At 43.6% G+C, this 13,480-nt stretch overlaps 1 protein-coding gene across 5 annotated transcripts in view; it reads right to left on the bottom strand.

Annotated features, from left to right (window-relative positions):
- LOC139381725 (BAR/IMD domain containing adaptor protein 2b) overlaps nucleotides 1–13,480 on the bottom strand; it is a 151,479-nt gene that overhangs the window by 16,132 nt on the left and 121,867 nt on the right. For all 5 annotated transcript variants that reach the window (XM_071125451.1, XM_071125454.1, XM_071125452.1 and 2 more), the window contains 4 exons: nucleotides 7,831–8,116; nucleotides 5,004–5,208; nucleotides 4,594–4,665; nucleotides 4,203–4,374 (listed from right to left, as the gene is read on the bottom strand). In XM_071125451.1, coding sequence (XP_070981552.1) covers nucleotides 4,203–4,374; nucleotides 4,594–4,665; nucleotides 5,004–5,208; nucleotides 7,831–8,116 — 735 coding nt within the window. The remainder of the gene's footprint in view (nucleotides 1–4,202; nucleotides 4,375–4,593; nucleotides 4,666–5,003; nucleotides 5,209–7,830; nucleotides 8,117–13,480) is intronic.

Here is a 13,480-nt window from a genome sequence, read left to right as displayed (position 1 = left end):
CGCAATGAGCTAAAGGCTAGAGCTGCAGCTTTCAAGGTGCGGGACTCTAACCCAGAAGCTTACAAGAAATCCTGCTATGCCCTCCAACGAACCATCAAACAGGCAAAGCATCAATACAGGGCTAAGATTGAATCATACTACACCAGCTCCGGCGCTCGTCTTATGTGGCAGGGCTTTCAAACCATTACAGACTACAAAGGGAAGCACAGCCGCGAGCTGCCCAGTGACACAAGCCTACCAGACGAGCTAAATCACTTCTATGCTCGCTTCGAGGCAAGCAACACTGAGGCATGCACGAGAGCATCAGCAGTTCCGGACGACTGTGTGATCACACTCTCCGAAGCCGACGTGAGTAAGACCTTTAAACAGGTCAACATACACAAGGCTGTGGGGCCAGACGGATTACCAGGATGTGTCCTCCGGGCATGTGCTGACCAACTGGTAGGTGTCTTCACTGACATTTTCAACATGTTCCTGATTGAGTCTGTAATACCAACATGTTTCAAGCAGACCACCATAGTCCCTATGCCCAAGAACACTAAGGAAACCTGCCTAAATGACTACAGACCCATTGCACTCATGTCCGTAGCCATGAAGTGCTTTGAAAGGTTGGTAACGGCTCACATCAACACCATTATCCCAGAAACCCTAGACCCACTCCAATTTGCATACCGCCCAAACAGATCCACAGATGATGCAATCTCTATTGCACTCCACACTGCCCTTTCCCACCTGGACAAAAGGAACACTTATGTGAGAAGGCTATTCGTTGACTACAGCTCAGTGTTCAACACCATAGTACCCTCAAAGATCATCACTAAGCTAAGGATCCTGGGACTAAACACCTCCCTCTGCAACTGGATCCTGGACTTCCTGATGTGCCGCCCGAGCTGGTGAGGGTAGGTAGCAACACATCTGCCATGCTGATCCTCTACATTGGAGCTCCCCAGGGGTGCATGCTCAGTCCCCTCCTGTACTCCCTGTTCACCCACGACTGCATGGCCTGGCACGACTCCAACACCATCATTAAGTTTGCAGATGACACAACAGTGGTAGGCCTGATCACCGACAACAACGAGACAGCTTATAGGGAGGAGGTCAGAGACCTGGCCAGGTGGTGCCAGAATAACAACCTATCCCTCAACGTAACCAAGACTAAGGAGATGATTGTGGACTTGGGAAAAGGAGGACCGAGCATGCCCCCATTCTCATCTATGGGGCTGTAGTGGAGCAGGTTGAGAGCTTCAAGTTCCTTGGTGTCCACATCAACAACAGACTAGAATGGTCCAAACACACCAAGACAGTTGTGAAGAGGGCACGACAAAGCCTATTCCCCCTCAGGAAACTAAAAGGATTTGGCATGGGTCCTGAGATCCTCAAAAGGTTCTACAGCTGCACCATCGAGAGCATCCTGACTGGTTGCATCACTGCCTGGTACGTTAATTGCTCTTCCTCTGACTGCAAGGAATGACAGAGGGTAGTGCGTACGGCCCAGTACATCACTGGGGCTAAGCTGCCATCCAGGACCTCTACACCAGGCGTTGTCAGAGGAAGGCCCTAAAAATTGCCAAAGACCCCAGCCACCCACCCCAGTCATAGACTGTTCTCTCTACGGTACCCTGAGTGCCAAGTCTACAACAAAAAGGCTTCTCAACAGTTTAACCCCCAAGCCATAAGACTCCTGAACAGGTAATCAAATGGCTACCCGGAATATTTGCATTATGTGCAGCCCCCCAACCTCCCCAACACCTCTTTTTATGCTGCTGCTACTCTCTGTTTATCATATATGCAGTCACTTTAACTATACATTCATGTACATACTACCTCAGTTGGGCCGACCAACCAGTGCTTCCTCATATTGGCTAACTAGGCTATCTGCATTGTGTCCCACCCACCACCGCCAACCCCTCTTTTACGCTACTGCTACTCTCTGGCCATCATATATGCATAGTAACTTTAACCATAGCTACATGTACATACTACCTCAATCAGCCTGACTAACAGCCTCACTCCTGTATATAGCCTGTCTTTTTACTGTTATTTTATTTTTTTACCTACCTGTTGTTCACCTAATACCTTTTTTGCACTATTGGTTAGAGCCTGTAAGTAAGCATTTCACTGTTGTATTCAGCGTACGTGACAAATAAACTTTGATTTGATTTGATTTGTCAATCCAGCATGATTTCTGCCGCACACAAAACAACTTTACTCGGGACTGGGAAATCTGACTTCAATGAGTTCAAGACAACTGGGAACTCAGGAAAAGGGTTCCCGAGTGGCGCAGTGGTCTAAGGCACATCATCTCAGTGCAAGAGGCGTCACTACAGTCCCCGGTTTGAACCCAGGCTGAATCACATCCTGCTGTGATTGTGAGTCCCATAGGGCGGCGCACAATTGGCCCAGTGCCGCCGGGGTAGGCTGTCATTGTAAATAAGAATTTGTTTGTAACTGACTTGCAGAGTTAAATATAGGTATAAATAAAAACGAGCTCCGACTGGGAAAGTAAATTTAAACGGTCATCCAACTCGGAATTGTAAGTTGGGAACTCGGGCCTCTTTCTAGAGCTATGACCTGAAGATCCCTGATGTCATCATGATTCAACCTTTTTTTCCAAGAGTTCCCAGTTGTCTTGAAAGCACCAACAACCCAGAGAATGCGTGACTTTGATGATAAAATTTGGCCAAAAAGTACTGCCCACGCCACCTTCAAGTAAGCACAGCACTAGAAGGTGAGTCCAAAAATATATTGTACGCTGCTGCATAAATGATGTAATATGCCAGGGAGATATGTATACTGTAGCTAAGAAAGTAATACTAAATGTATGCTTTGTAGTAAGCTGTTAGTAGCCCATTTGCCTCACCCTAATAATTTGGTCTATTTTCCCTTCTTAATTTTGCCTACTGTTTTGACTTGGTGGTGCACATGTAGCCTATAACCTGTTTTAGCGAAATGTAATCATCAAATTTTGTAAGAGATTTCATTGTCTGCTTATATGCCCCCTTTATTTATCCTACACTTTGGACTTGGTGTACAGGGAGAACACTGTAAGAACGGCACGTTCTGAATTCTGTCGCTGTATATTTGAAAAGTGTTGAACAAATAGTTATATTGACTACGTCTGTCCTAGCTCACTCATTAATTGCCTCTTATCCGCTTGTCGTCCCCTTATGCCATAGTTCGCACATCTCAATTCTCAGTAGAAACCACAATTGTTTAAGCAAGTCAGCCATATCAGCTATGTTTTTTTAAAAGGCAGTAAATGAGGCTGAATGAACTGTTTCGCTGCCAGACAAGGCTCAGCTGATAGCCAGGTTTAGCAGTGGTAAGGTGTTGGGACTTGTGTTCGGTCTCTGCTGTTGGGACAGTTTGTGGGCACAGTTTGTCACCGTTACAGTGCAATTAATATATTGTTTAGTGTTGTGTTGTGTAGTGGCTTTGCTGGCATGCATCCCCACCATTTTTGTGTTTGTTTGCATGCTAAAAATCGCCAGTGGGGTTAGGGTTAAGGTAAGGGTACGGTTTTTGAATAGGACTGAATTGTGTGTCCCCACAAGTTTTACAAGACACACACTGTCTCTCTGTGTTTCTCTCTGACGCACTACCATCCCATCAGCTCAGCTACCGTTTCCAAAGCAGAGGGAACTGAACTCTGTGTGTGAGTCTTTTTTGGGGGGGTTGTATGTGGATCCCGAATGGCGCAGCAGTCTATGGCACTGCATCTCAGTGCTTGAGGTGTCACTACAGACACCCTGGTTCAAATTCAGGCTCTATCACAATCGGCCGTGATTGGGAGTTCCATAGGGCGGTGCACAATTGGCCCAGCGTCATCCGGGTTTGGCCGGTGTAGGCCATCATTGTAAATAGGAATTTGTTCTCAACTGACTTGCCTAGTTAAATAAAGGTTAAATAAAGGTTACGTGTGGATGCCAAAGTTCAAGTTTCATGTTTTAATAGTCGTATGTACAGGATACACATGGTATCCTCGACAATGCAACAACAATAATAAAAGATAAGAATACGAACATAAAGTAAATGGCTCAGTAGAATAGATTACACATTTTAGCATAAATATAGCACAGGAAGGCACAATTTATAGCCCAATATTTACACGTGTTTGGGGGAAGGAGGGATTGGGGGTCAAGTGTGTGTGTCTTTTTGTGTGTCTGTGTGTGTGTGTCTGTGTGCGTGTTGTTGTTGTTTACCTGTGAGAAGCCTGGCCCTGTCATGCTGTATGGGCGCTGTTGTCTGCTGTGTGCCATCGCAGCGCTCTGTGCCAGCAGGCGAGATGACATACCGTAGTCAGGGGGAGGGGCACTTGCCATGTCCTCTCTCTCCAACAGGTTGCCTGTGCTGCTGCTCTTACCATGGTGGAGACTGGAAACAGACATACAGTCAGTTAGTTACACACAGACTGAAATGAGAATAGCTGATTACTGGAACCAGACATAATTAGACAAAGACATAGCCAGAACTGAAAATAACTGATCTCACATGAACAGATAATTTTTAAATGAATAACACAAAGATGAGCATTAAAGGTCTGTTTCCTTGCAAATACCCAACACAATACTGCAAAAAAAAGAGAAAATGTACTTGTTGACTTGTAGTTTGTCGCTTTCAGTCTCGGGGATGACACGTGTGTAAGAGAAAGGGAACCAGCCCCGCCTGATGAGGAGACACAAGGATTCAACAACAGCAACAGTAATTCAACATTGACAGCAGCATTTGACAACAAAACCAAGAGTTAGGAAACTTACTGTATGATTTCATATCTCATGTAAAGATTCACCCTAATAAATACCATTAAGAAGATGCTTTTCTCCAGAGCAACTTACAGTCATGCGTGCATACATTTTTCACGTATAGGTGGTCCCGAGAATCAAACCCCACTATTGTGGCATTGCCAGTGACATGCTCTACCAACTGAGCTTCAGAGGACCACCAACTAAATGTTACTCATGGTGCCATAGACAAAGTGAATCAGATGGAGTTAGGCTACTTACATCTTGTTCTTCTCGTTCTCTCCATAGTGCCATCCATCGCGGGCCTCAGGCACCAGCAGGGTGATGACGTCTCCTTCAGAGAAGCTGAGCAGGGTGCTGTTGTCCCCAGCCGCATGTGAGAAAATGGCCTGGACACGGGTACGACCGTTCCTCTCCAGCCCTGCTGCCATAGAGCTAGACCGGGGAAGGGTTCGGGTCTCTGGACCTGGAGGAGCGAGGGAGAAAGGAACAGAGACTATCACAACAAATCTAGGGATGTGTTCATTGGACACCAAAACGGAAGAAAACAGAATGAAACAGGGAGTTACTAGCTGGACCTCTTAAAACGTTTTGCTACAGTGGGAGCAGAGACTATATCTACAGGTGTAGGATCTTAATTTGACCAGTGTTGTTGCAGCAAAAGAATCCTGAGCAAAAGGATTTGAACATTTAGTCCATAATGCTGCTTTATTTGTGGTTAGGCTATTAGCTGGCTAAAAACAGGCTACATGAAATGTGCAATACTGTTACTCAAAATCATGATTTTCATACATTTACTGAAAACCCGCATTAACACACGGTTATGTCAGCTCAATCTAAAATAGATACGGATTCAATTGAGCTCCAAGATTTAGTCCTTAGTCCTATACAGATGGACAGTCAGATCCTAATTTTATCACTCTTTTGTTGTTGAGAATTTTCCTTCGATTAATTTAAATCGCTCATTAGCACAGAACTTCTGAGATACAGGTTGAATCAAACCATAAGTATTTTTTCCATTATTCTTAAAGCCTTTCCTCTGCCCTTCACCTCATTTTTATATGAACCTAATTCACCTAGGATTTGTGGCATTTTGCCTGAAAGATATAAACAGACAAATGTTTACAAAATCGTAATTGCTAAAATATACTTAAGTATCAAAAGTAATAATTTCAAATTTCTTATATTAATCAAACCAGATGGTGCCATTTTCTTTTTTTCTTTTTATTTACAGATAGCTAGGGTTCCACTTCAACACTCAGACATAATTACAAATTAAGCATGTGTGTTTAGTGAGTCTGCCAGATCAGAGAAAGTAGAGATGAACAGGGAGGTTCTCTTGAAAAGTGTGTGAATTAGACCAATTTCAGGGAAAATGTACGGAGTAAAAAGTACATAATTTTCTTTAGGAATTTAGTGAAGTAAAAGTAAATAGTAAAGTAAAGTACAGATATCCAAAAAAGCTACTTAAGTAGTACTTTATAACCTCTACGGGATCAGTGCCCCTATACCGGAATGGTTGAGCTAACGTGTGCCAGTGTGATTAGCATGACGTTGTAAGTAACATCAAACTTATATAGGCAGAAAGCTGAAATTCTTGTTAATCTAACTGCACTGTCCAATTCACGGTAGCTATTACAGTGAAATAAATACCATTGTTTGAGTAGAGTGCACAACATCAAAAAATGTTTATTACGGCAACTGGTTGGATACATTCACCTCTGAAGGTAAATAATGTACTTACATTCAGTAATCATGGTCTGATTTGTAATTCTGAGGGTCCCAGAGATAAAATGTAGCATAGTTTTGTTTGATAAAATGCATTTTATATTCAAATGTAGGAACTGGGTTCTACAGTTTGAACCCCTGCTGTCTCTGGCTCCACACCCACACCGGCCGGCCATCTAGATGTGTGAAAGTTACTGTATAAGCTAATGAGCCATCATATGACATTCCTGGGAGTCTGTAAACTTACATTTTGTATTACCATATCATTTTTGTATGTTCTCTATAGTTATGTACTTGAAAATGTATCAATTGTCCAATTCGCCACATTTGGGCAACATTTGCAATGCTTCACTGGATCAATCTGAAACACACTACTGCCATCTAATGGCCAACATTTTAATTGTGCCTAAACGGCAATATTATATTATGGTATTATATTATTATATTATGGTCTTTCTCTTGCATTTCAAAGATGGGACAAAAAAAATTCAGAAAACACATGTTTTTTTGTTTGTATTATCTTTTACCAGATCAAATGTGTTATATTCTCCTACATTCATTTCACATTTCCACAAACTTCAAAGTGTTTCTTTTCAAATGGCATCAAGTATATGCATATCCTTGCTTTAGGTCCTGAGCTACAGGCAGTTAGATTTGGGTATGTCATTTTAGACGAAAATTGAAAAAAAGGTTGATCCTTTAATTAATAAAGTATTTTTGCTAAAGTACTTTACACCACTGGTCCCTCTTAGATGTCACGTCGGTTGATACATTTCTATTTTTTCATTAATAAAGCCCTTTTACATAAACTCCCACTGTACCTAATATCATTCATAAACTTTCGGGGGAGGGGATACTTATTCAGTTGCAAAACTGAATGCATTCAACCGAAATGTGTCTTCGTATTTAACCCAACCCCTCTAACTGCAGGTGTACACTGTGATAAAAGGTGGGATAGGAGCCATTAAAAGTAGATGGAGGGAACAAGAGCAGCACACACTGCACAAAATTTGCTCCTTGACCACATGGAGTGTATATCTAATTATTGAAGGTCACAAACAAGCAGTTCTGTCACCAAGGTCTTTGTGACTGTGGCTAAATTCCTAAAAGTACACTAGTGATGTATTCTGTAATATTCTAACTTGACTGCCTATATTGCGGAATGCCATTGAGCCCCCATAATGCATTGGTTTTTATAGTACTGTACTGTAATATTGAATTGCAGTAGCCAACTGTAAGATTTTAGAAAAACATTTTCATCAATTTGTTACAGTGTAGCTACTGTACATGTGTTTCCGGTGCCCAACTTTGAGGGCCTCTCAAAATGTTTATGGAGCTCCGCTATCCTGGTCCTCCTTACCCATGGTGGTGTTGCTCTTGGCGGGGGCGTTCTTGCGTACGGGTAGGGTGTTGGAGTAGACCTCGCTGCCCTGTCTGTGGGGCTGGGAGTGGTGCTGGGAGGAGGCCTTAGCCACCTGGGACTGTAGGGCCTGAGCCTGTAGGGCCTGAGCCTGGGCTTGGGCCATCTTCCCCTCCATCCAGTGTTGGTAGTCCTCCACTCCTCCCCCTCCTGCTCCTCCATGCGCCCCTGCCGTTCCGTTCATTATGGGCATCCCTCCGTCCACTCCTCCTGGTCCCATTAGACGCTGAAGGGAAGGAGGTAGGGAGGAAGGAAGGAAGGAAAGCATGTGTTGATTTGTTAAGCAAAGATGGTGGATAAATTAAGATGAACTACTTTAAGCCATTTACCATATCATATTTTTACAAGGTTCCTGTCTGTGTAAGAGGCTGTTCCCTCTTTCGCTTGTGCATGCTTTCCTGTGTGAGCTCACGGTTCCTCCATAATCTCTGGCATGCTCACGGTTTCTTCCTAATCTCTGGCATGCTCACAGTTCCTCCATAATCTCTGACATGCTCACATGAGAGAGGGAACAGCTGGCTCTGGTCTACTTATTGTCCCGTCCCTGCTCGTATGTGTTCAATTCAACCTCACACTTGGGTCTATATATTATGAACTGTACCCAGAACTCACCCTGTCTAATTTCAACTGAAATTGTGCAAGATTAAACAGCGCTGACAATTCAATTAGGAATTAGGGAATTAGGGAATTTACCTAGCTAAATTGTACAGCCAACATTTTGTCTACATTGATGCTGTTACAATAACCAAACTGTTGGATAAACAAATCATTTGTGAAACCATGATGTGATGTATGAAAGGATTGGATGTTGCATGCAATTTCAATGTGGTTTGAGTTGTTTTACGTATAAGCAAATTTGATTGAGATGATCTCACTGCAACACTGTGCCCATGTTGCCTGATGTAGGTGTTTCAAAGAACTGTCAGTCAAGGTGAGCTACCTGCCCACTCAGTCTGTCTTTTTACACTTCCTGATTGGAAACATTGTAGAATAATAGTGAAGATATCAAAACTATGAAATAACACATATGTAATCATGTAGTAACCAAAAAAATGTTAAACAAATCTAAATATATTCTTCAAAGTAGCCACCCTTTGCCTTGATGATAGCTTTGCACACTCTTGGCATTCTCTCAACCAAGCCAAATGACATTTACTCCTGAGGTGCTGACTTGTTGCACCCTCGACAACTACTGTGATTATTATTATTTGACCATGCTGGTCATTTATGAACATTTGAACATCTTGGCCATGTTCTGTTATAATCCCCACCCGGCACAGCCAGAAGAGGACTGGCCACCCCTCATAGCCTGGTTCCTCTCTAGGTTTCTTCCTAGGTTTTGGCCTTTCTAGGGAGTTATTCCTAGCCATCGTGCTTCTACACCTGCATTGCATGCTGTTTGGGGGTTTAGGCTGGGTTTCTGTACAGCACTTTGATATATCAGCTGATGTAAAAAGGGCTATATAAATACATTTGATTTGATTTTAATTGAACCAGCTTCATGAGGTAGTCACCTGGAATGCATTTCAATTAACAGGTGCGCCTTGTTAAAAGTGAATTTGTGGAATTTCTTTCCTTCTTAATGCGTTTCAGAGAATCATTTGTGTTGTGACAAGGAAGAGGGTGGTATACAGAAGATAACCCTATTTGGTAAAAGACCAAGTCAAGAACAGCTCTAATAAGCAAAGAGAAATGACAGTCCATTATTAATTTAAGACATGAAAGTCAGTCAATACGGAAAATGTAGTCGCAAAAAACATCAACCGCTATGATGAAACTGGCTCTCATGAGGAAGACCCAGAGTTAACTCTGCTGCAGAGGATAAGTTCAATAGAGTTACCAGCATCAGAAATTTCAGCTCAAATAAATGCTTCACAGAGTTCAAGTAACAGACACATCTCAACATCAACTGTCAGAGGACCGGGGCTGTTTTTGGTTCGAGCTAGGCACCTAAGTTAAAGCTACATCATACAATGACATTCTGGACAATTCTGTGCTTCCAACTTTGTGGCAACAGTTTGGGGAAGGACCTTTCCTGTTTCAGCATGACAATGCCCCCATGCACAAAGCGAGGTCCATTCAGAAATGGTTTGTCAGGATCGGTTTGGAAGAACTTGACTGGCCTGCACAGAGCCCTGACCTCAACCCCATCAAACACCTTTGGGATGAATTGGAAGGCAGACTGCGAGCCAGGCCTAATTGTCCAACAGCTCACAGATAGCTGAATGGAAGTCCCCGAAGCAATGTTCCAACATCTAGTGGAAATCCTTCCCAGAAGAGTGGAGGCTATTATAGCCGCAAAGGGGGGACCAACTCTATATTAATGCCCATGATTTTGGAATGAGATGTTAGACGAGCAGGTGTCCACATACTTTTGGTCATGTAGTGTATTACTGTACCACACACCACACACACACACACACACACACACACACACACACACACACACACACACACACACACACACACACACACACACACACACACACACACACACACACACACACACACACGCAGGCATGCATGCACACACACATAAACACAACAATGATAATAATTATAATAAGACAGAAGACTGGAGAAGAGGCAGGGTGTGAAAGAACCATGGCCCAACAGCTCCAAGGAACATGTTTCTGTTTCTTCCTACTGGCAACATTTTAATTAGCATGCAGCACTAACAACTTTATTTGCATCAGCAAATGTTTGTTTGTGTGTGTGTGTGTGTGTGTGTGTGTGTGTGTGTGTGTGTGTGTGTGTGTGTGTGCGTGTGTGTGTGTGTGTGTGTGTGTGTGTGTGTGTGTGTGTGTGTGTGTGTGTGTGTGTGTGTGTGTGTGTGCGTGTGTGTGTGTCAAAGGGGTTCTGTGTTCTGAAGGAGAAGCTCTGAGAGATTCCGTAATGGAATCCCAACATCCTGGGGCATCGCTAGGCAACAGACTCAACAAGCTCTCACAGTCTCACAGCAGAATTAGACGTTCAGCCACGTTCTCCAAACGTCAAATTTCGAAGTTGCTCCAAATATCAAATTTAGAAGTTAAGGGTTAAGGGGTTAGTCACTCATTACACATGGTTAAGGTAAGGGTTAAGGTTTGGGATAGAGTTAAAACATTACATTCAGTCACTCATTACAAAGGGTTAAGGTACTAATCAAATCACATACACATATTTAGCCGATGTTATTGCGGGTGTAGCGAAATGCTTGTGTTCCTAGCTCCAACAGTGCAGTAGCATCTAACAGTGCAGTAGTATCTAAAACGGTTCACAACAATACACTCAAAGCTATAAGTAAAACAGTGGAATTAAGAAATATATAAATATTATATTGAGCAATGTCAGAGTGGCATTGACTAAAATACAGTAGAATATAATACAGTATGTACATATGAGATAAGTAAAGCAGTATGTAAACATTATTAAAGTGACTAATGTCCATTATTAAAGTGACAAGTGTTCCTTTATTAAAGTGGTCAGTGATTCCAAGTCTATCTATATAGGGCAGCTGTCACACCCTGACCATAGTTTGCTTTGTATGTTTCTATGTTTTGTTTGGTCAGGGTGTGATCTGAGTGGGCATTCTATGTTACATGTCTAGTTTATCTATTTCTATGTTTGGCCTGATATGGTTCTCAATCAGAGGCAGGTGTTAGTCATTGTCTCTGATTGGGAACCATATTTAGGTAGCCTGTTTGGTGTTGGATTTTTGTGGGTGATTGTTCCTGTCTCTGTGTTTGCACCAGATAGGGCTGGTTTGGTTTTTCACATTTCTTGTTTTGTTAGTCTATTCATGTATAGTTTCTTGATTAAAGAACCATGAATAATAACCACTCTGCGTTTTGGTCCGCCTCTCCTTCGACTCAAGAAAACCGTTACAGCAGCAGCCTGTAAGGTTCAGGCTTGCGTAACCAGGTGGAAGCTGGCTAGTGATGGCTATTTAACAGTCTGATGGCCTTAAGATTGAAAAACAGCTTCTGTCTCTCAGTCCCAGCTTTGATGCACCTGTACTGACCTCGCCCTCTGGATGATAGCGAGATGAACAGGCCGTGGCTCAGGTGGTTGATGTCCTTGATGATATTTTTCGGCCTTCCTGTGACAACAGGTGCTGTAGGTGTCCTGGATGGCAGGTAGTTTGCCCCCACTAATGCGTTGTTCAGACTGCACCACCCTCTGGAGAACACTGTGGTTGCGGGCAATGCAGTTGCCGTACCAGGCGGTGATACAGCCTCACAGGATGCTCTCAATTGTGCATCTGTAGAAGTTTGTGAGGGTTTTAGGGGCCAAGCCACATTTTTTTTCAGCCTCTTGAGGATGAAGAGGTGCTGTTGTGCCTTCTTCACCACAATGTCTGTGTGGGTTGACCATTTCAGATCGTCAGTGATGTGTACGATGAGGGACTTGAAGCTTTTCACCTTCACTGCGGTCCCATCGATATGGATAGGGGCCTGCTCCCTCTGCAGTTTCCTGTAGTCAACAATCAGATACTTTATTTTGTTGACGTTGAGTGAGAGGTTATTTCCTGGCACCACTCTCCCAGGGGCCTCACCTCCTCCCTGTAGGCTGTCTCGTCATTGTTGGTAATCAGGCCCACTACTGTTGTGTCATCTGCAAACTTGATGATTGAGTTGGAGGCGTGTGTGGCCACGCAGTCATGGGTGAACAGGGAGTACAGGAGGGGGCTGAGCACGTACACTTGTGGGGCCCCTGTGTTGCGGATCAGCGAAGTGAAGGTGTTGTGTCCTACCTTCACCACTTGGGCGCAGCCCGTCAGGCAGTCCAGGACCTAGTTTCACAGGTCGGGGTTCAGACCCAGGTCCCCGAACATAATGATGAGCTTGGAGGGTACTATGGTGTTGAATGCTGAGCTATAGTTAATGAATAGCATTCTTACATAGGTATTCCTCTTGTCCAGATGGGATAGGGCAGTGTGCAGTGCGATGGCATCGTCTGTGGATCTATTGGGGCGGTAAGAACGTTTAAGTGGGTTTAGGGCAGGGGTGGGCAACTCCAGTCCTCGAGGGCCTGATTTGGTGTCACACTTTTTCTCTATCTCTAGCAAACACAGCTGATTAATCAAATTTCAAAGATCATGATTAGTTTATTATTGGAGTCGGGTGTGTTACCTGGAGCTGGGACAAAACTGTGACACCAATCAGGCCCTTGAGGACTGGAATTGCCCATCCCTGACCTAGGGTATCAGGTAAGTTAGAGGTGATATAATCCTTAATTAGCCTCTCAAAGCACTTCATGATGACAGAAGTGAGTGCTACGGGGAGATAGTAATTTAGTTCAGTTACCTTTGCTTTCTTGGGTACAGGAACAATTGTGGACATCTTGAAAGCAAGTGGGGACAGCAGATTGGGATAGGGAGAGATTGAATATGTCCGTAAACACTCCAGCCAGCTGGTCTGCGCATGCTCTGAGGACGCGGCTAGGGATGCTGTCTGAGCCAGCAGCCTTGTGAGGGTTAACATGCTTAATGTGTTTGAGCCAATCAGTTGTGTTGTGACAAGGTAGGGGTGGTATCCAGAAGATAGTCCTGTTTGGTAAAAGACCAAGTCCATATTATGGCCGAGTCGATATGAAGAACAGCTCAAAT

This window comes from Oncorhynchus clarkii, chromosome 23, assembly GCF_045791955.1.
Source record: "Oncorhynchus clarkii lewisi isolate Uvic-CL-2024 chromosome 23, UVic_Ocla_1.0, whole genome shotgun sequence".
Taxonomy (NCBI): domain Eukaryota; kingdom Metazoa; phylum Chordata; class Actinopteri; order Salmoniformes; family Salmonidae; genus Oncorhynchus; species Oncorhynchus clarkii.
The sequence above is the reverse complement of the archived record's forward strand: the minus strand, read 5'-3'. Positions and strand labels throughout refer to the sequence as shown.